This window comes from Botrytis sinoallii, assembly GCF_014898435.1.
Source record: "Botrytis sinoallii strain Bc 23 chromosome Unknown BSIN_003, whole genome shotgun sequence".
Taxonomy (NCBI): domain Eukaryota; kingdom Fungi; phylum Ascomycota; class Leotiomycetes; order Helotiales; family Sclerotiniaceae; genus Botrytis; species Botrytis sinoallii.
Window position 1 is genome coordinate 943,218 of NW_024066030.1, and position 23,285 is coordinate 966,502.

Sequence of the window (23,285 nt, forward strand, 5' to 3'; positions counted from 1 at the left end):
ATTATCAATCAAATTGTATGGACAATTATAAGATATAACATTATCAGCCTTCAGTATTGCAGAGCACTATCGAAAAGAGCCGGTATTGATTTCACAGCTGCCTTTACCTATAATGTTGAGCTTACTTTAATAATTGGCAAAGTGGTTATACTAGTAACAATAGATATATAAGGTGCCTATAATATATTCCTTAAAAGACAGCTCCTATAATGTATAAAGAAGCAGGGTTGGCTTATAGCGCTCTTACGATTTGTTGATTTATTCCTGACTAAGAGATATATGTGTATAAGGCTTGAGGAGATCACAATATAGGATTTCCTGATCATATATAATATTCCTCAGGGATTGCTATTCTCCCCTATCTTGTATACCCTTTACCTTACTAAGCTTTTTAATCAAGATAGAGTATAGCACTTCGAATATACTGATAATATAGCTATATATTATATATCTAAGGATCTATTTATAAATATATATATACTCCATCAAACCATTTGACATATTTTATAATAAAAAGATCAGAATAAGGTTTTTTCGTTTCAGAAAAGTTTAAGCTACTTTATATATCAAGGAAATATGAAATTGCAAATCTGATTATGAGGATAAGTCGGGATCTAATTATTACACTGATTCTTTTAGGGTTTACCAATAGAACACAATCAACTTTATACTAGCTTGGCGTCTTTTTTGATTAGTATCTAATATTCTTATAGTATATCAAAACGTGCATCACGAAAGCTATGTGTGTTGCGTTCCACATCCAATCAATAGCTTATATAGTTTATGGACTATCTACAGTCTGTCTACAAAAAGCGATTATTATCTGTATACTCCTTGTTGTCCTTTTCGATTCCGAAGTATAGTTCAATGGGCTATACAAACAATACTCAAATGCAGGCTGTGTTCCAATCAGCATTGGGATCAAGAAATATATCGACCTAATCAGCAAGACGATTTACAATATGATATAGGGAGCTTTATCTGTTTATAAGATAATCTCGATAACTATACTCCTTATAGAAATTAGTCTTTTAGTTAGAATTGTTGTATTAGAGCAAGCAAGACTGAGATTCGCGTTTCAGCTTCAGACAGTGAATATACAATATTTACTTGTAAACCAATTGAAGCTATATATCAGGAAAAGAGGATAAGGTATAGATATTCTGAAAGGTTCTAATACAAAATTGTAAAGAATAGGATGGGCAATTCCTATTATTGAGTGTTCCAGACTCTTACAGCCTTACTTCTCTTCCAAATATTGTATCGATTCAATGAATGGTATGGATAAAGAGGATATTGCAAAAGTATTCAAGAAATGATGGGATTTAATCCCTCAAGAAGACTACTCTATATTTTCAGACAAGTCTAAACAATATAACAAACACAATTACTATATAAGATACAGCTTTGCAATCTATTGTGGTAAGTAACAGATCGATAGCAGTTACAGCCGTGTATGCAAATAGTTGTATGTTTTTGATGCTGAGGCAATTGGTGCGTGGCGGGGACTAGAATGCCTTCTGAATATTATTGATTACTCCTATCAGGGATGAATATAGTTATATATTGATAGCACTTCAGTAATCTGGGGAATACAAAGAAGCATCGCTGCCTCCTCTTAATAAACATATCACAAGTGCTATCAAGCAATACAACACTACAATATTGTAATCAAGTGATTCTCTGGACATACTAAGATTAAGAATAATGAGACAGCCAATCGTCTTGCTGATCAGGGTACGGCTGGGCTGCTTGACCTTAGCCCATTCTGTCTCTCTACAATTAGCAGCTCCTGCTTTATCCTATATATCAAATGTCAGCACTCCGAGAGCAAATAATGAAAGGAAAAAAGAGGTCTGATTTTCGAAATATATAATATATGAAACTGGTATATAATACCTCAAAGCCGGGAAGCCTCAAGCTTTTTTGCAAAGCATTATACAGATTTATAGCAATACAGATCAGATATAATGACTTTATAGCCTATTATATTAAATTCAATTACAAAAATAGTACAAACATCTATATATATAGGATTGAGAAAAGCCCATTGTATTTCTTTCAATATTTAATCAATAATTAGATACACAGCGACTAGCTGCTTACACCAAATCGACTTCGATCTGAATAGAATGCGATAATATATATCAATTATATTCTATAAATACAATATAGCTTTATTGACCTTCTTGCTAGATCCGGATTCTATATTAGAATATATTTAAATTATACGAAACTATACGAATTCCAATCTGTTCTAATACCCTAAGAATAAGCTCTCTATCCTAATCAACCTAAGACCTATATCGATTAGCTATAAGCGCTTCGAGTACTCTTCTGATCGATAGCGATCGATCTGATTATTCACCGACATCTGAATGGTATACAAAACAAGGTCCTCTAAAACAGAACCACAAATCCTTAGATAGAATAATTGCAGGATCGCTATAAACAATATTGAGCGGGGGAACACCAGAGGCAACAAGCCTTTGATTAGCTAACATTATATTATTATGAGCGGCTAGAACGCTAGCAGCCTGTAGGCCCGCTCCTTAGTACATCTAGAATACCCCTTGGGAGGTCAGATATTAGACGTTAATCACTATAAATAAATAAAAATAAATATTAATATAATCCCCAACAATTCAATAATCATATCAATACATTTTAGTTTTACTAATTGTGAGTATTCGAAAAACAAGTATAGAAGTATATATTCGAGATATCATTTAGATATATACTCAATCCACTTCAAATTTATATTGCACTTTTTATACCTATATTTCGGAAGAAATGAATTTATCAACCAGTATGATTTTACTTGTTGTTAAGCTATTATATAGTATTCCTGAGGTAGGAAATCATTGGTTCCGGATATACCATATTTATCACTGCGAGAAGCTTAAAATGTAGCAATCCATATATAACCCTTATCTTTTACATATTAATGATAAGGGAACTAGATTTAGTATTATAAGGCTTTAGATAAATAATACGCTTATTATTGGGAATAGTATATTTATATAAACTAAAGATGAGTAACTCAAGTAAGTTGGCTTTATGGCTAAAAATCACAAGAAACTTATTTACGATTATTTATTAAAGTTTAATGATATCACTTTTACACTTAAGGGTAATGATATTCATCTTGATCAGGAGAAGCAATACGGTAATCTATAGCTTGTATCTACAGAATCCATGGATATACATGGTACACATAGCAAGATTCAGAAGTATACTTCTATATATGAACAGTATATTGCACAACAAACCCACAAAGCATATATTGCAATTATATATCAATTCGAGGCATTTTTCGATTTATCCATAGTAGTATAGACAACTCAACCTAACAAGAATGATATTGTGATATTAAACAAGTATATCAAATAACAAAAAGAAAACTCTGCCAAAGGATTCAAATACGTGCTATTTGATTTAAATTCATTTAAGATTGTTATCTTTACTGATACCTCTTTTACGAATAATAAGGACTATTCATCCCAAATAGGCTATGTGATTATCATAATAAATAAACACAATAATGCTAATATCATTCATTAATCATCCATTAAATGCAAAAAAGTTATACACAATATTTTAACATCCGAGCTATATAGATTAGTTCAGGGATTCAACATCAGTGCAGCAATCACTTCTACAGTTAGCGCCATTCTCGGCAAGGAGATTCCATTAGTTTTGTGCACTGATTCCAAGTCATTATACGACCTATTTACGAAACTGGGAATGACTAGTGAAAAGAGATTAATGATCGACATCATAACACTACATCAATCCTACAAGCAGAAAGAGATCGTTGAAGTGATCTGGATTGATGGTCCGACTAATCCAGCCGATACAATAACGAAAGGAAAGCCATGTTAAGCTCTTACTGATCTGATTAATACGAATAAGATCGATATCAAGGCAATGAAGTGAGTAAAACAGAATTAAAGGAAGGGATTGGTTCTACTGATAAAAGATCAGGGACTTTAGCCAGCAAATGGAGGATTTTTATGATTTTACGAATTTCTTTTCAGCCATTGTATTTGAAGCCATAAAAAAGAATTCCGAATATATGAACAAGGGAATTCACTTCAAAAGAATGACTTCAATACAATAACTACTGTACCAAAGGTATTTAGGCGAATACAAAGGAGACTAGCTCTTTCAATAGTGCCTATATAAGGCCTACTATTTCCCCTCATTAGCTAGCTCTTTAGACAGAATACAATACAGACATTTAGGGGCCTACTAATAGTGGGAACCACGTCTCCCGTATTCCTGATCTCATTATTGAACCAACATTAATACGAGCCAGCTTCTCATAATAGACTAATATTAGGTCTATTCCCTCTTATATTCTATTTATACTAAATACTCATATACTAGCTCATGACCAACGATAGATTATTATATAAGAAATATTGAGAAAAGTTGTTGTATTTGTTATTTTAATATTATTAGACTCAATATTTTATTAGTTCAAATATTATATTTACTTTAAAGTATTTTAATTATATAATAGATTTAATATAATCTAATATATATTAAGCTCAATATTGTATTCGGTAAACATTATATTAGATTAATATTTATAATATATTAAGTCTAATGTCGAAAAAAAAATCGATCCGAACGAGCCCTAAATGCAAGCTTCTAATTTAATTTGAATATCTTGTGCATGCTTTTTCAGAGTTATAATTTTCCTCTTTACTTCGATGAAACGTAAAAGCTCAAAACGAGTTCGATATTTTGTTGAGAGAACATTGTTCGATGCCGGAGAGTTAAGCAACTAGTCACGCTAGGCTTTGTCACAAAGGACCCTCAAGTTGAAGGAACAGCTACGGTACACAAGTCAAAATTCGGGACAAAATCCATCATGCTACTCAAAGTAAAGATAAGCTCTTTTCTAAAATTAAAATAAAAAAATCAAATAGCCACTAGGGTCTACCCGTCCTATTTACCAACACTCTCTAACGTGATATCTTGAAGCCACCTGGGACACCAGTCTGGAAAAAGCCCTCGGGATCATACTTCTTGCTCACTGCTTGCAAACTACTCTTTATATCATCACCATATCCACTGATCGGATCCTGATAGCCCGCCGAGTAATTGACATACTTGTAGCGATGGAACAACCCTGCAATCTTACTGGACTCGTCAACTTCCTCGATAAATCTTCTAGCCGTTCCATCCATACGTTCATCGTCAGATTTATCTTCCCACAAGTAGGTCAATATGCACAGAACAAGGGAGCCCTGCGAAGTATCAAGGCCTGTTGAGTTGCCTCCAGATGCCATCGATTTGGCAGTAATTGAGTTGTGGAGACGCCAATATGTCAGCGTCCATCGCATGCCTTTAATATCCTCCACAGAGGTAGCCGCACTTTTGAAGAGAGTGTACACGTCCTGTAAGTGAGCAACAGAAAATTGGAAGGACGTAGTAGCAAAGATCTGACGAACTCCCTTGGCTTGCATTTTCTGGATGTCTCGGGCAGTTTCCCCGAGGGTCGAGATCTTCATTGTATTTCTGTATTGAGGCTTGATATCCATGAAAGGTTTGAATACGGCTGGATCGCTGTCTTCTTTGGTGTATTCAAAGTTTGATGCAATAGTGAATTTCGTTTGAGGTGAAAATGTGATACTCAGTTTCATCGACGCATATGGGTCCCAATCGTTTTGTATACTATTGAGTGCCCTGAAGTTCTCATCTAAGGTGGAGATTGGGTATACGACTAGCCCGGCCCATTGTTTGCCTTGTGAAAAAGTTCTCATGTCGAATCGGGTTACAATTCCAAAGTTATTGCTTCCACCCTTGAGTGCAGTCCAGAGGTCCGAATTTGCATTGGCATTGACATTGATGATTTGACCATCTGCAAGAACTACTTCGAAGTTTTCAACCATATCGCAGCACATGCCGTACCTTGGCGAAGAAGAAGAGAAACCTCCTGCGATTTGTGTCAGTACACAAGCATTTTATAGCAAGAAAAAAGGAACGACGATACGTACCTCCAAGAGTAAGGGCTAGTTTGGATGTAAAATCCGTGCTGAATCCGCTGAAATAATCTGCACTTTGTGCCATCGCGGATTCCGCGGTGGCATCAATCCGCTTCAAAAAGAGCGGATTATTAATCTGTGGTTTTATAGTTTGGATGTCAAATCCGCCAAATAATCCGTGGTTTTTCTAGAATATTCAATTTAAACTTCAATTCGATATTAAAACCCCATATTTAAAATTGAGAACCATATAAAAAGCTTTAATAGAGTAATGATCTTGAAAAAGTGCTTAGAATTGGAAAAGAAACACATTTTGATTTTATCTTTCTTCTTTTTTTTCTTTTCAAAGAAAGAACCTTTTTTTGAAGTATTTTTGAAGCTATTTTCTATATATAAAATTATTTCAATGGCCAATGATGCAATCATTACCCAAAACACCTCGAAAGCGTTTAGGAAGTCGAAAATTATTGACGACGATGGCAATCGAAGGTTTATATCTGTACAAAAAAGAGGTAGAAGATCTCGAACTCGAAGTCCCTCTCCCCCAATTCGTCATTCCAAACAAAAGCCTAAACCTACAGCAAAAGTAACCGAATCTCAAAGCCAACTTCGAGATCATGATACCTCCTCCTTTTCTCCCATTAGAGATTCACTATCCAGCTTCTTTTACAATAACAACACCACCTTCAATCAGAAGAAGATACCCTCTACAAAAAAGAAAAGCTACATATAGGTATTTGATTCAAATAAAGCTTATTTTAATTATATTAATTTATAATATATAGCAGGATTCCGAAACCGATAAGAGGCTCTCAACAAACATCGATACAGACAGCGATGAGAACGATGACGACGAGAGGGATGTCGATAATAGCTATAACACCAATCAAGACCCAAAACATAACACCTGTAGTGGTTCAAAAAGTGAAAAGAACCCCTTTACCGACACCATTGAAAGGGAGGATAAATCAGTGGATCCGGAAACTGAAACCGAAGATATTTCGAAGAAATCTACAAATCAGTTCAAATAGAAACCCTACGAAAAGCTTCTTTTAAACTTAATGCAAAGTCATCTACAGAAGACTAGTCAACGATCAGGTCAATTCACTGGATGGAGAACACTTCATTATAGTCAATTTGCACAAGCTATTGCTTTAGAGCACAAGACACGCACTAATAGTAATGAGAATCTAACTGGTGATCAAATTAAAAAGAAAATCAATTCGGTATGAACATCCTCTTTTTTTATTGTTTATTTGATCTAATTGATTTGATTTAAATCAAGGGACGTTATGTAGAGTGTCGGTATCTTCTTAACCTATCTGGTTGGGGCACTAGATTCAATGAAAAGAACGACACTATGCAGCCTTATGCACCTGATCATCTATGGAAAACGTTTCTACAAGCAAGCGAAGCTAATAATCGAAAATATCGTTGGCATCGAAGTCACTATACAGAGAGCTGGTCGATTCTTCAATTTCTATTCGAAACTCGCACAGCTAGTGGTAAATTTGCATATCACCCTATAGCTTTAATGCAACAAACAATTGTTTCTTCGGATGAGGAGGATAATCTTGCTGATTCAATACGCTCTATACCTTTCTCAGATAAGAGCGCTAAAAGGTGGAATAAACATAGCTCTGGGACATACAAGGTAAGGAATTCATATTTTTGAGATGTATTTTATTATTAACTGATTTATAGTTAGAAACAGAGCGATATAAACAATTTATTACGAGCTATACACTATCGAAAAGGCCTCGAAAAACTGTCTCTTCTGAAGTTGCAGATAGTTTACTTTATATTAATGAATCTTTAAGAGATTTTAATAAATCGAGAAACCACTCTAGCGCCTTACATACTCAAGTCGACAACCCATTACCCCTTTGGCATTAAGTATATTATATGATTGTATAAAACTATTCTAGCAAATATGAGTCCCTAGGGGCTGATATTGTTTTCAAGCTTGTTGATTTCCTACAATATCTGGTACCTGGTGTTCGCCAATCTTATGGTGAGCTGCTGATGTTTATGCGTATAGGCTCATTTCAAGCAGAGTTTGTGGATAAGATCTGTAGAAAGCTTAAAGAGCAGCACGAAAAGGAAAATAATGAAATGCCTCTATTATCCGCTCCTTTACAACAAGCTTTAAATGAAGGGTGGCTTCCAAGTTCTAATAGCTTTTGATTTGGTAGTTCTATTCACTCTGTTCTCTTTATTGTATGTTTTTATCAATGTAACCTTTGTATTTATTCAATTAGATATTAATATTATATCTTTCAATACCTTGTCTTATTTGATATTAACAATATATGAGTACGAATGACACCTATTCACCAGTCCTAGGTATGTGAAATAAAGAATATAAGTATGTAATAGCTGGCTAGTGAGAAATGGCAAGTGAGAAACGGCTGGTGAGAAACGGCTAATGAGAAACGGCTAATGAGAAACGGCTAGTGAGAAACGGCTAATGAGAAAACTGTAAAGTTTAGCCTCTCAAGATGTAATATCCACCAATAACAGGGGTTGCCAGCTCCATCATTCTTCGAAGAAAAATGCTATCTGTGTCTTAATAGTTTGCCTCTTTGCATGAAATGCACAATGTTGTAGCACTATAAATTAAATCAATAATCTACTCATTGATAAATAGAAGGATAGAAAACGCACTCTCAAAATGAGTAATCATAAAGGATTCAGCTGCCTCTTGAATTGCTACAAGAGCAGCAGCATTCCACCTCCAACACTCTCCACCAAGTGCAAATTGATCCGAAACCTCTTTAACTAAACGTTGAAAAGGGGCTTTTTTCAAGAGCAATTCGGTCGATTTTTGATACTTTTTAATCTCTCGTAATGCAACCGCTATACTCAATTAGTAAGAAAGAAGCTTAGAAATCAAGAAAAGGTTTACTTACTCCCCGCTTTCCATCGGTGAGCTCTTTTTAGCAACTTCTGCTTTTCCTTTTTAGGCTGCTTTCTTGCACTTTGAACCTTTGCTTTCGAAGCTTTCTTTACACTCTTATTTTTAAAAAAGGTGACCTTCCACCTACACCTAGCTCTTGTTTATTCGTTGATCTCTTTCCGATATTAGTACGTGACATAGCTTCCCTATGTAGTGCGTTTGTAGTTTATATTACAGCTACAGGATTTCCTGGAATGTAGCGCTTTCAAGGCCCTAGATTTGAATCATTTCAGTCTATTGTAGAAAAGGTTTCAAATATTCAAGGGGTGCATACCTAAAAAGCTTCAAGAATGGGGGCGAAAGGAATAAGCGTTGAAAAATTAAATGTTTAGAAACGCGTGTTTGTGAATTAATGTATCACGTGTCGCGTAATTCAACCAATCATACTACTTATTTCTCATGGAATATAGTTATTCCGAATACGAAAATATTACAAACAGTACAAACAATGCGCTTTTAGGAACAACAATAACAACAACAATAATAAACGTTATATTTATAATATTGAATCTCTTCTAAACTTCAAAGAATCAAAAAGATACTAGTAGTAACTAAATCTAATAAGAAGAAGCTATAGGGAAAGCAAGAAGAATATTTGCAAAAGCGAAAAGCTAGAAATGCACGCAATCGAAAGGCAAGAATGACACCTAAAGAGCTAGAAGTCGAAAAAGAGAAAGATAGGAAAAAGCATCAGATTTCCTACGCTTTGAAAGTGCTTCGCAAAACTTCTGATTTTTTAAAGGCATCGAAGAATAGACAAGATGAAATGGTTGCACAAACTCGATTGAATATCGAAATGCGACAATCCCAGTACGTGGATCCAAATGAAAATCTGATTTTAATTAACTTTATTTAGAAAAGCGTTGAAGGCAAAAAACCTTGTTCAAAACAACGATAACCCTGTATCAGAGTCTGAATCAGATGATTCCGAAACAGATTTTGAGGGTTGGGAAGTCGATATTAACGAGAAAAAGAAAGAGGAAAAGGAGGAATCTGATAATAAAGAAGAGAACAATGAAAGTTAGAGAGCTTGAAAAGATTGACTTGAAAGATTTGAATATCAATCAAGAATTAAAACAAATATAAAGGTGTAATGTTTATTGATTCTATAAATGCTAATATATAAGTTTAGACAATTGGACTTTCTGGGATTTTGATTTGGATTAGAGCTTGGAAAGCTAGCGTAAAGCAGTTTATGATTAATTTAAAGAGTCTAAACGAAAAAATTGATAAAGAATCTTTGGATTTTTTATGGGTGAAAGATTCATCTGGGTAGGTTTATTTTGATTTTTTCTCACTAGCCATTTCTCCCTAGCCATTTCTCACTTACTATCCCTCACTTATTATTATATCAAATTATTAATATATTAATAGAGTATATTTGTATCCTAATAAACTCCCTCATAAAAATATTCAGTCGTCGACAACGTGCTGTTTGGAGAAATCTTGCTTCTTGGAGCTCTGATATTTTGAAGCTAGAGGGAGAGAGTGATATCAAGCTTCCTGGACCTGAAGAATGGTGGACCTCTAATAAGAGCTATGATCCAAAAAGACATGGATTTTGGATTCCTAAAGATGGGGTGAGATATAAGCGAGCTTGGAATCTACTCCATTATACAGAATGGAAAGAAGATCTCTCTTAACTCCTTAAAGAATTCGAAGAAACGCTAGAAGCTATAGCAGAAGATAATGGTAAATGGAGAAACCCTGATGATTACTTTCTATTCTAATTATATGTACTTATCAAATTCTATTTCAATACGGTGTTGCTTTTCTTTCTCTCGCGCTTTTCGAACTCTTTTCACCTTGCAATAATCTCTCCACATAGTCTCTGCAATTCCTTGTCGAAAGTAGTCCATAGATTGTGACGAAATAGAGTCTAATTTGTTACTGCTTGAATTCATTATTATATCATCCATAGTGCTTGGAACACGATCGATAATACAATCAAATTGAACTTCGAATGGATCTTCTTCGAAGCTATTTTGTCGAATAAAGTTATGTAGAGTGCATAAAGCATAAACTATACGTATTTGAGTTGTATATGGGTATTTTTGTTGTTGTGTTAGAAATGGAAAGCGTATTTTGAGTACTCCAAAAATTCTCTCAACCTTATTTCGTAAAGAAGAATGTTGAAGGTTGAAAAGCTCTTCTGGTGTTTTGGGTGTCTTATTGGATTCCAATTGCTTTTGTAGATGATATCTTACCCCTTTGAATGGAGTAAGAATCTGCCCAGTATTTATATATCCTGCATCATCTAGATAATAATAACCTTCTGGAATTCGTAAACCTTTTGAAATCAAAGCATCTGAAAGCACCTTTTGATCATTCGCAGAACCTTCCCAACTGGTTAATATATAGCAGAATTGTAAATTGAAAGTAATTACTGCAAGAACATTTTGTGCAGTATACCCTTTTCGATTGAAATAAGCAGATCGATCTTCGAAAGGTACTATTGCTGGAATAAAGGTACCATCGAGAGCTTCTAGGCAATTCGCAAAATATATATGATATTTTTCATCTTCTGCTATTCGAGGAAGAGCGAATTGTATAGTTGGATCCGGTAGCTTTATTACTAATAGGTATAATATTATTATAGCATCTAAAAACTTGATAAAACCATTTTAAAGTATATTAGAATAAACCAATAAGTAGATTTTATATAGGTGTTTTTCGTACCTATAGATTGTTTCTTCAGAATGAGAAAAGGCTTCAGTTGTACTACGTATAGTTCCATGCTGGCCTACAATATAGAGAAATACATATAGTTTTTGATCAATTGAAGCATATTGAGAGTGTTGTAGCTTTGTTTTTTCGTGACAAAACTCGATCAAAAGTCGAAAAGTGCATAGAGGCATATGTAATTATTCTTAACAATGTTGAGGGTATTTAAAATCAAGAAAAGATTGTGTTTTAAATTCACCAGGAGTACCAATTCTTTTTTTCGAAATTAGAGTACAATAAAAAGAGCCAATAACAGCAGCTAAATTATAAATCAAGATAGGAATAAACTGTTCAGAATCATCAACCTCATCGTCGTTCATTGTGAATAAGAAAAAGGCAGTTTACAATCTAAATTATTAATAGAATCTAAAGCTATAATAGAAAGAATATTAAAGAATCTACTTTTAAACTAAGCTATATATATTCTAGTATATGGGGAATAGAAATGTAAAGTAATCTAAATCGAAATCAGAGATGATTTGAAGAAAAATAAAGATACTCTATAAACTTAGGTATTTGAAGTACTAATATCATTATAATATTATATGGATATAGGGTGAAAGGCCTATAAGAGCCTATAAAAACGCGGATTATTTGTCAGATTGAAAACGAGGACTGCTTTTTCTAGTTCTCGTTTTCAATCCGTGTCCTTGTTTTCCTATACAAATTTGGTGAAAAACGCGAATTATTTAGTGTCATTTTAGAGTGATTTACCTCCTCCCCACCTCAAAATATACTAAATTCATTGAAATGCGGATTATTTGACGGAATCCGTGATTTGATGTTTAAATATGAATTCAAAATCCGTTTTCAAAAAGAGCGGAATATTCAGTGGATCCAGCGCGGATTTGTACATCCAAACTAGCCCTAAATCCTCCAACCCCTACATCATAGACATGGCCCCCAACTACAGACAACCCCAAAGCATCAAGCTTGTCATATACTTGACCCCAGATAGCACCTCCTCCGACTGAGACAATATCCTTACTTTCGTTTACTTCAACGGTGTCAATTTTTCGCAGGTCAATTGTAATACCATTGTCAATATTAGCGCTACCTGCAAACGGACTGTGACCGCCTCCTCTAACAGCCAATTTTGTAGCAATATCAGACGCAGAATTTATAGTTCTCAAAGACTTTAGAACCTGGGCGACATCCAGAGCAGATTTAGGGGCGATGATGAAAGTTGGTTTCAGCTGTGCCTCCTGGAGAGTAAAATAAGATTTCAAAGAAGCGTCATAACCATCACTATCAAGCTCAAAGACTTCTCCTTCGAGACCTTGTGCAATTGTGGAAAGAATTGAAGACATAGCTTTAGTTGCGATTTGTGATCGGTTGATGAGGAGAATGTAATTTATAGTGAAGAGTCTTGAGGAAACTTGGGCGCTAGATTTTGAACACTAAATATTTTTCTAGATGAACTCGAATTGAGATATCTTGAAGAGTCTATAATCGGATGTGCAACATGATTCGAAGTGGATAAGGAGAGACTAGTCTCTTTCTGAATCAAGAGTAACGATATACAGTTCTAAAGAATGAAAACGCTTTGACTTGATTACCTTATTAGCCAAGCGATCAATCAAATAAGCAAGTCATTTCCAAAATCCCAATCGGATTTAGAACGCATTCGGATCGTTTTATTTGAAGTAGTAAATATAAATTATTTGCTAAATAAGATCAAATAAAATCAAATGATAAGTTTATCAAATACTCGAAATAATAAAATCAATTGTTAAAAAATTATTTGTTAAACAATTAACAAAAAAAAATTTGTTAAATAATTCAATTATTATTTAATTAATCGAAATAATTTCATTGCAAACAAACTGTTTATTTTTTTCAATTATTTCAATTGTTTGATAAATTATTTCGCTAATAATGAGTTATCAAATAATTAGAAGAAAAAAACGACCTGAACGCACCCCTGATCGGCAGCATTGGCGTGAGGAGGACGTAGAGAGGCTAGTTGGTAAAAAAAATCTTCTCGTCAACATTTGGCCGCCGTTGGAAGATTGCGTATTGCCATTCATTTGGATATACAGTAGAGTGATGATAGTATTGAAACATGTTCCGTGGCCCCTCTCATTTTGTAAATTATGTTGCTTACCGAGTGAACTATTCCATAAAAGTAACAATTGCGCCGGGTATCTGATTCTTGAAGCCTATGTGTGCTTGTGAAATCCCCCAACCGTGCCCAACTTTACACATCACCCCGGCCCCTAACAAAATTATGCACTAAGAAACACTAACTGCGGCGTAGACGTTGCATCGCATTGTGGGAATGGGAAGGGACAGGGTTAGGAAGTGGGGAAATAAAGTAAGACCAAATGTTTAGTAAAGCTCTCTCACGAGAGAAAGCCCAGGGCACCAAACTCACCAAAACGACCCCTCGTTCAGAAATCCATCTATTCGAGAATCAAATAGCAATTTGGAACACATCTTGGATTAACTAAATTTGAGACCAAGCCCCGATTCTATTAAATATCAATACAGTTAACTAAATACATAGTTAGACAGAATTATTTGATATAGAATTTTGGAAGGGAGCGAATTGTCGGTTTCGCGTTTTTCTTCCATCGTGACGGTGAGAAGGTTCAAATTGCCCCACTTCCACCCACCCATGTCTTAAACCATCCAGAGCGATCAGAGAAGTGTAACATCATTTTATTGCTCAAAAATAGTATCCAGGAATCGATGTTCGGGCAGCCAATCAATCAGCGTAATTATTTTATTAATGCCATGCACTATTTCCGTCGTTTTGTACAAATATGATAACTTCTATTATTCATAATCACAAGCGATACGCCAATCAATTTCGCGAACTAATAGTCGGCTCTTATGAGCGGGCCGACTAGTTTCTGGTCAGAGAAGGCAAGTGTCCCCGGAAAGCGAATGTTATCGCTAGTGTTCTTGGTAAGGAATACATCAGAATAATAATTTAGTATATGAAATCTTTTGTTTTGATACAAAACTATCAATCTTAACAAGATTTCAAAACTAAATATATATTTCGATTCAACAAGATTAGAGCAATCTAAGGATATCATAAATTCTATAATAGCTTCGAAAACAATCAGATTATATGGATTTTTGTTGGCCGAGAAGATCACTTTCCAGAAAAACTTGCTTCCCCCGACTAGAAACCAGTCGGCCGCTTATGAGAGCCGACTATTACTCTTAATTCCTTTCAATCACCTTTGCTTACAGAAGTTCATTCTATCCCTACAGAAATGTATGACTGCATAAAAAACATGTTTTCAAGATATATGATCCCCGTTGAAGAACGAGATAAGGTTTGATATCGATCCTATCTTAAACATCTGATATAACCGCTCGTTTAATTCTTCCGCCACTCATATAGCTTCATCTACACATCAAAATCTCCATCTCACCTACCTCCAAAGGATTCATGGATCACACCTAATGCTGAAGGTAGCACTTGTATAGATATGCGGTGGTCAAATATACTGAAGTACATCATAGAACTTAACTTGCTAATCAAAGATGCAAGTCCTCGTGTAATTATAGCTTATTTTCTTTCACATATCAAACAGATTTTCTGCTTAATTGAAACTAAAAGCGACCTTAGCACAATTTCAATACAACTTCTAGTGTAGATGTAAAGTCAGAACTTGCAAATCCTATTTTCACTCAAGAGGCGTAGTATTTTGGGGGTTCATCAAAGTATTGCTGTGCAATAGTATGGCGAAGTTTGACGACTTTGCTGTTTCTGAATAGTAGGACAACTCAAGTCCCATAAATAGTGAATGTTTCTCGTATATTTACATCTCTTCAAGACCAGATATTTTTCTGAATCTTCTACGTTGATTCCATCTTGACTTAGCCATGCCCGCAACAACATCTCTGAGCCCCGCGGCAAGTTCTGCCCAAGCCGCTGCTATTGCCGCTATCAAGGCCACGATGCTATCGGAGCCCCCACCACCCGGAGAGGTTGTTAACCTAATGGATCCACCTTCTCAGAGGGTCGCAATCATAGCAGTATCAGTCATCTTTTTGGTTCTTACTGTAGCATTCGTTGGCTTGTGTTTGTGTGCAAACTTCTTTGTGAAGCGCTCTGCAGGCGCAGAAGATTGTAAGTAGAATGTCTCAAGTGTAAGATAGTTGCTAGCCACGAATAGACTTTTGTATTGTAGCAACAGTAAGTCAACTCTATCTTAGTACAGTTTATGTCAATCTCTTGACTTTTACTGCTGGTTAGAGCTTATCAATTGCCTACGCATCATTCATCATTGACTGTAACTTGACCCATTCAAAAGATTTAGCTTGATCTTTGCTAAAAAAAATAAAAAAAAACTTCAGTGGCCTGGGTATCAAGACATATGTGGGACGTTCCAGTCATATGTTTTAGTTTAACTTATTGGAAGGTATTCGTCACTTCTATCATACCATTACTTTTGTCTTCGACTTAAATCTTGCACAGAAACGTTATGCGCAGAACAACATTGTTGCCTTCGCATTCTTATTCTCAAGAATTCCCATTCTTTTGCTTTAGCTGCGAATCTTTGGGACTACTAAAAAGTTTCGTTATGCAGTAAACTTTGGATTTGCAGCAGACTTTGCTATCTATATGGCGAATGTACCGGTTTGGCATACTTCTGCGCTCCACGTCCTGGGGGCTCTTGGGATTCACCCGACGCCCTCGAAAAATGTGCTCGCATCGAACCGTTAGCCATCGTTCAGGGGACATGCAATATTCTTCTTGATATCTATATCTTACTGCTACCTGTACAGCCGATCATCAAACTTCAAAGGCCAACTAGAACCAAGCTTAATATTATCGCCGTCTTTACTACGGGTATCTTTTAAGTCGCTCGATTCATTGATCGTTCGATGAGATCATTCAAGGCTAACTGCACAAAGCGCTCTCGTTGCAAGTTGTGTTAGTCTCTATTATCGTTGCGAACTTTCATACGGTCCTAATGTTAATTGTAATGAAGGGGCATTTGTTTCTTCTGCGTAAGTCAATATTTTCACATGGCACTAGTTCTTTGCTAAAGATTAGCCCAGTGTCGTCGAAATCAATGTCGCCATTATTTGTTCATCTATGCCCGCATGATATTCACAGGTGAAAACACTACTGTGGTGACTTCGGCTTGTATGCCTCGATCCGCTCCTTATTTGGTGAAAGGAAGGAGTGAAATGAGTTCAGCGGGGTCGTATGATTTGAAAGGCTCACGAACCAAGTCTAATATTTTAAGTCCTTGGCGCAAGGGAAGCAATCAGACAAGATTGCCCGACCACGAATTCCAAAGATTCAGCGGTAGAATTGGAACAGGCAATGACGAAAATTCAGAACTTGTTTTGCTGAATCACGTCAGCCAAAATGAGAATATAGTGGCGTTAAGGGGGACATCAAGGTTAAGAAATCTTTGGAAGTGGAAATTGTGTGACCATTATGATAAAGAAAGTACTCCTCAAAATGATTACCCGAATTTGATCATTTCACGGGCTAGATTAATGTCGCTTAAGACAACAGTGTAGCTGCTTGTATCAGTAGAGATAGTTTAGTATGAGACTGAAGTCAACTTAATGGAAATTGGCACTTTTGACGACGCAAAGAAATTGTCGAGTTTATAGTAGCCCAATAATCTTTGAGTTTCCGGTGCATATATGAAGGTCATATCCGGAAACTTATTTAGGACAATAGTCAGGTCGAGTGGGGTACCTTTCTGCTAGTCAGAGAACGGTACGTTGCAAGGAATTGAACTCCGAGGTCACATATGAACGTGGCGGGTACAAGACAAATGAATGTGCCGAGGTTGCATCATTTGCTCAAGCTCTCTCCTTACATATAGCGCAGAGTTTAATCTTTATATCTGTTCACAGCAAAGCCGTATCTCGAGATATAAATTGTAGCATACAGCATTTGTGTGAGATCCCTACTCACTGAACATGTGGGAACAATTTGTAATGTATGCAACAATTCAACTTGCATAGGACATTTGACCTAATCTAAGTATTAGCATCGGATTATGTGTCCGTATAGCGGTTCGAGTTTGGCATAACACGTCTATTGGTACTTCACTACTATGGTTTGTCCCAGATGTAAGACGCCAGCAGCGATTCCAACACTTGAATTAACCCTGGTATATCTTAGTACATCATATTCTCGATTCTCCGCGCAGCTTACAATGTTACTCTACACCCACTCGCCAAGTTCCGCGGACCAAGTCTTCGTGCTGCCTTTTACTTTCCAGAATTGTTGAGTTTGGCACGTGGTACGGCTGTTGAAGAGACAAAGGATCTCCATGATAGATACGGAGATATTGTACGGATCACTCCAGAAGCACTGTCTTTTGACACAGCACAGTCATGGCGCGGTAAGATATATTCCAACCGTTTACACATGAATTATCAAAAATGAGAACCTAGTCTTACAGATTCATTCAGATATTTATGGCCTGCGCGAGGTTCGGCGTGAAGTTAGACGTGATGAGAAATGGCATCTTGATCATGTTGGCAAAAGCAATATCATAGGTTTGTAAATTCTACTATTCCTGGTGCATTTCTCAGAAGACTAATGACCTGTAGTTGCGAATGCTACAGATCATTCTCGCATGCGGCGCACTTTAGCGCACGCATTCTCTGATGTGGCGCTGCGTGAGCAAGAATCACTAATGACAACATATTTTGAACAGCTCATCGAAAAACTCCAGGAGAAAATAGATGGGTCAGCTGCTAGTCATATAGATCTACGTGATTGGTACAACTTTGTTACATTTAACATTATCGGAGACTTGTGCTTAGGAGAGGCATTTGGAACATTGAAATCTGGAAGCTATCATTATTGGATAGAACAAATCCTCGTGGGACTAAAGTTCGTGGTTGTGATAAGATTTGCGCAGGCATATCCACTATTTCGCATCATTCTGGCTCTACTGATGAATCTAATTCCAGGCGTTAAAAAGCAAAAGCAAGTGCATATGGCCTACACAATTGACAAGCTTGAAGCGAGATTAAGGAAGAACACAGATCAGAAGGACTTCATCAGCTATGTAAGGAACATCTCATATCCTGAAAAAATTGTCTGACTAAAAGAATAGATACTTGGCAATAACAAAAATGGCATGAGCCGCGATAAAATAGAGGGAACAGCAACAGTTATGATCATGGCTGGTTCGGAAACCACAGCATCAGCCTTGTGTGGCGCTACATACTACATGTTGAAGCACCCGAAAGTGCGTTCGGAAGCGACAATCCGAAGTCCGCAAAAAATTCAAGACTGTCAATGATATTAACATGGTATCTGTGAGAGACCTTCCATATATAAACACGATCATCGAAGAAGCCTTACGGATGTACCCCCCCCCCCCAACACCATCTATGCTCCCTCGTCGTACTCGCTCGGAGGGAGAGATCATAAACGGTACTTTCATACCAGGTAACGTATGTGCCATTCATATTGAAGTTCTACCCATTTCTGTATATTGACACGGTACCTCAGATATCTGTTGGTGTGAATCATTGGGCAGCGTATCATGCGGCAAAAAAACTTCGCCGACCCAGATACATTTGATCCAGCTCGATGGAGTACGGCTCCTCCAGATAAATATAAGCATGATGACAAAGCTGCGTTTCAACCCTTCTCCATCGGACCAAGAAACTGTCTTGGGAAGAAGTAAGTTTGGTCGCCATTCTCATCACATATGAAAAAAAAAACAAATCTGATGATAGAAACTGAAGCCTAGCTTATTTTGAAATGCGATCTATTCTTGCACGGATGTTGTTGGAATTTGATATAGAGCTTTGCAAGGAGAGTAGATGGTGGACAGAGAAACAGAAAACGTATATCCTACGGGATAAACCATCACTAAAGATCAAGCTGCTACGTAAGAGTGTATGAATAGTGTCGGGATCACACACAACAAATTTCAAGGGAAAAATTCCTTTGGTATACGCCCTTTTATCGATTGAAATAGACCAAACACATTAAATTATATTGGTTGCAACTGCCCTCAAGTAATTCTTACCAGTGTTTGTTGGGATACTGTCGTCGGCGCTCTAAATGCGAAACTTACATAAAAATTCGCACATATTTCTTTACCCCAAATTAGGGTTTGGGGTTAGGGTTACACACCAGACGGTAGACGAATTAAGGGTAAAAGTTCACCGCTGCCCATCGATACTTCAGGAACCCTTTTTCTTCCTGGTCTCACAGAAGGCGTTGAGAAGATGTTTAAACTCGAGGTCTTCGACTTCTAGGAGGTCAGGATTTGCAATATTCGCTAGTATGGAAAAATATTGAGTGGAAATGCTCTCCAAGACAGTAACGTGATCTCCCTTAAGATAAACCCCATATGAAAGCGAAGAACTATTCTCTTGTTTAATCAAATCGAAGCCGATCCAGACAACTATCTGAAGAAAACTTCTAAACGATTGAAAACAGCGTTTAGAATTTTTCGTGCCAGGAAGTGGAGTGATAGGGATTGGCTGCTAAGCATTAATCGAGAGTCACAAAGGGGCTAGTCACAACAAAAACGAATGCTAGGGCTATATTTAATTCGTAAAGACTCCAAAGTCGCTGTTGCTACTATTTCACAACCTGCGTGTAAATCTAGCTTAGATTACACGACCAAATTCTGATGGAATCGCTCTTTCTACTCCTATCTCAAGGGATTCATTTATTGAAACTCAATAGAATCTTAACTATCATGAGAATCAGATAAGAAAGTCCTTGTATAAGTTCGTAGAGTCTGAGGGAATAATAACTCGCTTATCGATATCATTCTATATATTATCATTTTATAGAAGAGAATTTAGAGTACGTTTAATTAGTTTTTGACAATCTGCTTTTATCTATCTTTCAATAGTTACTGCTATTCTCGATTCTACTATCAGTGTCTATATTTATAGTTATAGCTTATTAATATAGAAATATATATTTGAAAGTATTATCTATATTAAATTAATAACGATTAGACGTTTCATTTAAATAATAAAGCTTATGATGAAAGATCATATATGAGTTGGTGGAAAAAGCCTTAATATTATTAGGTTCTACGTAGAGATACGATATATATGTATGGACTCGACAGAGTCACATGCGGGCTAATCCCGATACAGCATAGTGTGATATGCGGTGTAAGCACCTTTTCTAACAGCTTACTTATATATTCTACAAGATATAAAGTTACTCTATCAAGGATTTAGCCTACTTACGTAATCGCTACTATGATATCCCATTAAGAAATATAATTAAAGAAAGTCTAAACATATCTCAGAGAGCTCGAAGAATTATAGACGTTCATAACTGTGACGGACCTAAAGCTCTCTTCTTTACCACTAGGCTACACAACCCCAAAAGGGATAATTTAAGATCGAAAGATCTTAAAGAAGAGAGTCTATATACTAGATAATGTGACTCGTCACAATAACCCTAACCGAAGTACAGCCTAATTTCAGAACTCGTGTATTTCCCGAATGAAAATAGAGGAGAGAAAATACAACAAGAAAGAAATGACTTATATACCCGTACTCTATGAAAGAAAAACAATAACAGAGAAGAAACCAAGTATACAAAGTTGAGAGGAAAAATTTGAAATCTATCCATTCTTAGCTCGAAACGAGAACTCAGCTAAAAGTATTTAGAACCAGTTGAGATTATATTATCGACAAACGAGTCTGAAATGATCAAGAAGAATTCCACTACCTCATTATCGTCATTATCTAAATATCTATCATCGTTTCCTATATATCTCATCATCACCATCAATCCGATTCTCATAATCACACTTTCTACCCGTGTTTAATCATTCCTTCTCAATCCCTCCCGCAAATGAGATCCCCAACTTCTTTAAATCAAAAAACCACTCAGCACCCGAAATCTTATCCCAGAAACCAATTCCTTGTCGGGTTTCCGGTACAGTAAAACTGATTTCTCTCAGAAGATAGATCTTAGATTCCAAAGACCTAGAGTATTTATAGTAGTGAATAAGCAGGGAAAGTAGAAGTTATAGACTATATAATATAAAGAACGCAACAGGGAACGAGAACTAAAAGAGAACTTGATTTTTCACATTCAAACCCACTCCTCCTCCTTCTCTAGAAGAAATTGAGAAATGATGATAAATCTCACTCTCAAAACTTAGAAGACTGATTATCCTTATAAGCACTAAATAATAATGCTATAAATCCTATTTATTGTCAATCCAGATGATTTATTCATTCCGTATTGTTTCCCTATACTATCAAATTCCAAAACATAAAAACACTCCTCAAATATCTATACTCAAAAATCTCTAGACTCTAAAATCTCGGAATCTCGGAACCTTGAAATCTCTCACACAATCATAAAAACAATAATAATATCTAAATAGAAAAGAATAAAATCTCGAGGGTAAAAAAGCCGATAATAGAGATATATATTTACTCCGATGCGTTTTTATTTCCTTTGTAAGAGTATGAGCGATATTACTCTTGGAGGTTAGCTTTTATAATAATAAGAATAATTATTATCATAATAATAATGGAAGATCTAGTCAATTTAAGCTTGAGGGATAAATCGAATATATATAATAAATGTTCAATTGAAGTCAATTTAGAAGAGCTAGGCTTAAATAAGATGAAATTGCTTACTTTTTCTAGGTTTTCTTTAAAGAATATCCTAGGTTTAAATAGTTTATAATGAAATTCCAGTATTTTCTATGCTTATAAATAAGATCGATTTAAATCGAATCTTATAGAATCATTTATATAATAAAAAGAAAGTACAACTGTTGGTATCACCATGGGGATGGTGAAGTAATATAGTACTAATGATTCACACTGTTGTAATATTGCTTGAGGTTCTAAAGCTAAAGGCTACGAACGTATATGCTATAGTGCGGGGGCGCTAGCGCACGCGCTAGCGCGGTCATATGATCCCTGTCCCAACACTGACGACTCTCTAAAGTCGTCGTATCGTATCTTTTCTAGTTAATATCCTTTCTCAATATAACCATCTATACTATTAATCTCTTTCAACCTATTCTATAACCTTAATCTTTATAGTGTTATTATCGATCAAGTCCTTTAGAGCTTGATACGGCTTAGATTAGTTATTGTATCTACTGGATTAGATTCTCTATCAATCCATTTGATCTTTATAATCTCTCGTTTCTCGTATACCTTTTGAATTGTTATTATATCAATTATTAATCTCTTTTTGGTAGTTATACTAAGCTTTGTGAGACAGTTATATAATAATCTCAAATCGATATATATAACCAATAATATCTTGCGATTTAGGAAGATCTTATCAAGCATACCTTGATTGCTATACTAATATCAAAGCCCAAAACCATACCGTAAAGCTCTAATATTAGTATACTCCTAGTAATTTTTTTATATTTGATTAATAATTAATGAATAATATTAGTTTTATTGAACTTGTCCATTAGAATAATAATATATCTAATCTAAAAGAATAAATCTTTATTATTAGTAAAGAACATATTTGTGAATATAATCAATTTAAGAGAATCCATATTAAGTGGAATAAATTGTAATCCTCTCTCTGAATTATCGATTTGCTATTGGATGTATTTATTGAGAGTTGTCACGGGATCACCTCTGGGAGTATTCAGAAGCTTTACCGCTGAGCT

General features: G+C 35.7%; 4 protein-coding genes across 4 annotated transcripts; 2 read left to right on the forward strand and 2 right to left on the reverse strand.

The window, feature by feature from the left end:
* Positions 1-4,976: 4,976 nt before the first annotated feature.
* Positions 4,977-6,226, reverse strand: EAF02_002039 (uncharacterized protein; the record flags this gene model as incomplete). The annotated part of the gene is made up of 2 exons (XM_038898087.1): positions 6,012-6,226; positions 4,977-5,950 (listed from the first exon to the last, which is right to left on the reverse strand). The coding sequence occupies exons 1-2, from the start codon at positions 6,082-6,084 to the stop codon at positions 4,977-4,979; spliced, it is 1,047 nt and encodes a 348-aa protein (XP_038761779.1). The 5' UTR covers positions 6,085-6,226.
* Positions 6,227-12,479: 6,253 nt separating this feature from the next.
* On the reverse strand, positions 12,480-12,992 carry EAF02_002040 (uncharacterized protein; the record flags this gene model as incomplete). Its single annotated transcript, XM_038898088.1, has 1 exon — positions 12,480-12,992. One exon carries the CDS (start codon positions 12,990-12,992, stop codon positions 12,480-12,482), a length of 513 nt encoding a protein of 170 aa, XP_038761780.1.
* A 3,642-nt stretch (positions 12,993-16,634) lies between these two features.
* Positions 16,635-17,184, forward strand: EAF02_002041 (uncharacterized protein; the record flags this gene model as incomplete). The annotated part of the gene is made up of 2 exons (XM_038898089.1): positions 16,635-16,659; positions 16,706-17,184. 2 exons carry the CDS (start codon positions 16,635-16,637, stop codon positions 17,182-17,184), a joined length of 504 nt encoding a protein of 167 aa, XP_038761781.1.
* Positions 17,185-17,732: 548 nt separating this feature from the next.
* EAF02_002042 (uncharacterized protein) lies at positions 17,733-19,325 on the forward strand (the record flags this gene model as incomplete). The annotated part of the gene is given in 6 exon segments (XM_038898090.1): positions 17,733-17,789; positions 17,801-18,023; positions 18,094-18,180; positions 18,235-18,698; positions 18,883-19,089; positions 19,176-19,325. 6 exon segments carry the CDS (start codon positions 17,733-17,735, stop codon positions 19,323-19,325), a joined length of 1,188 nt encoding a protein of 395 aa, XP_038761782.1.
* Positions 19,326-23,285: the final 3,960 nt, after the last annotated feature.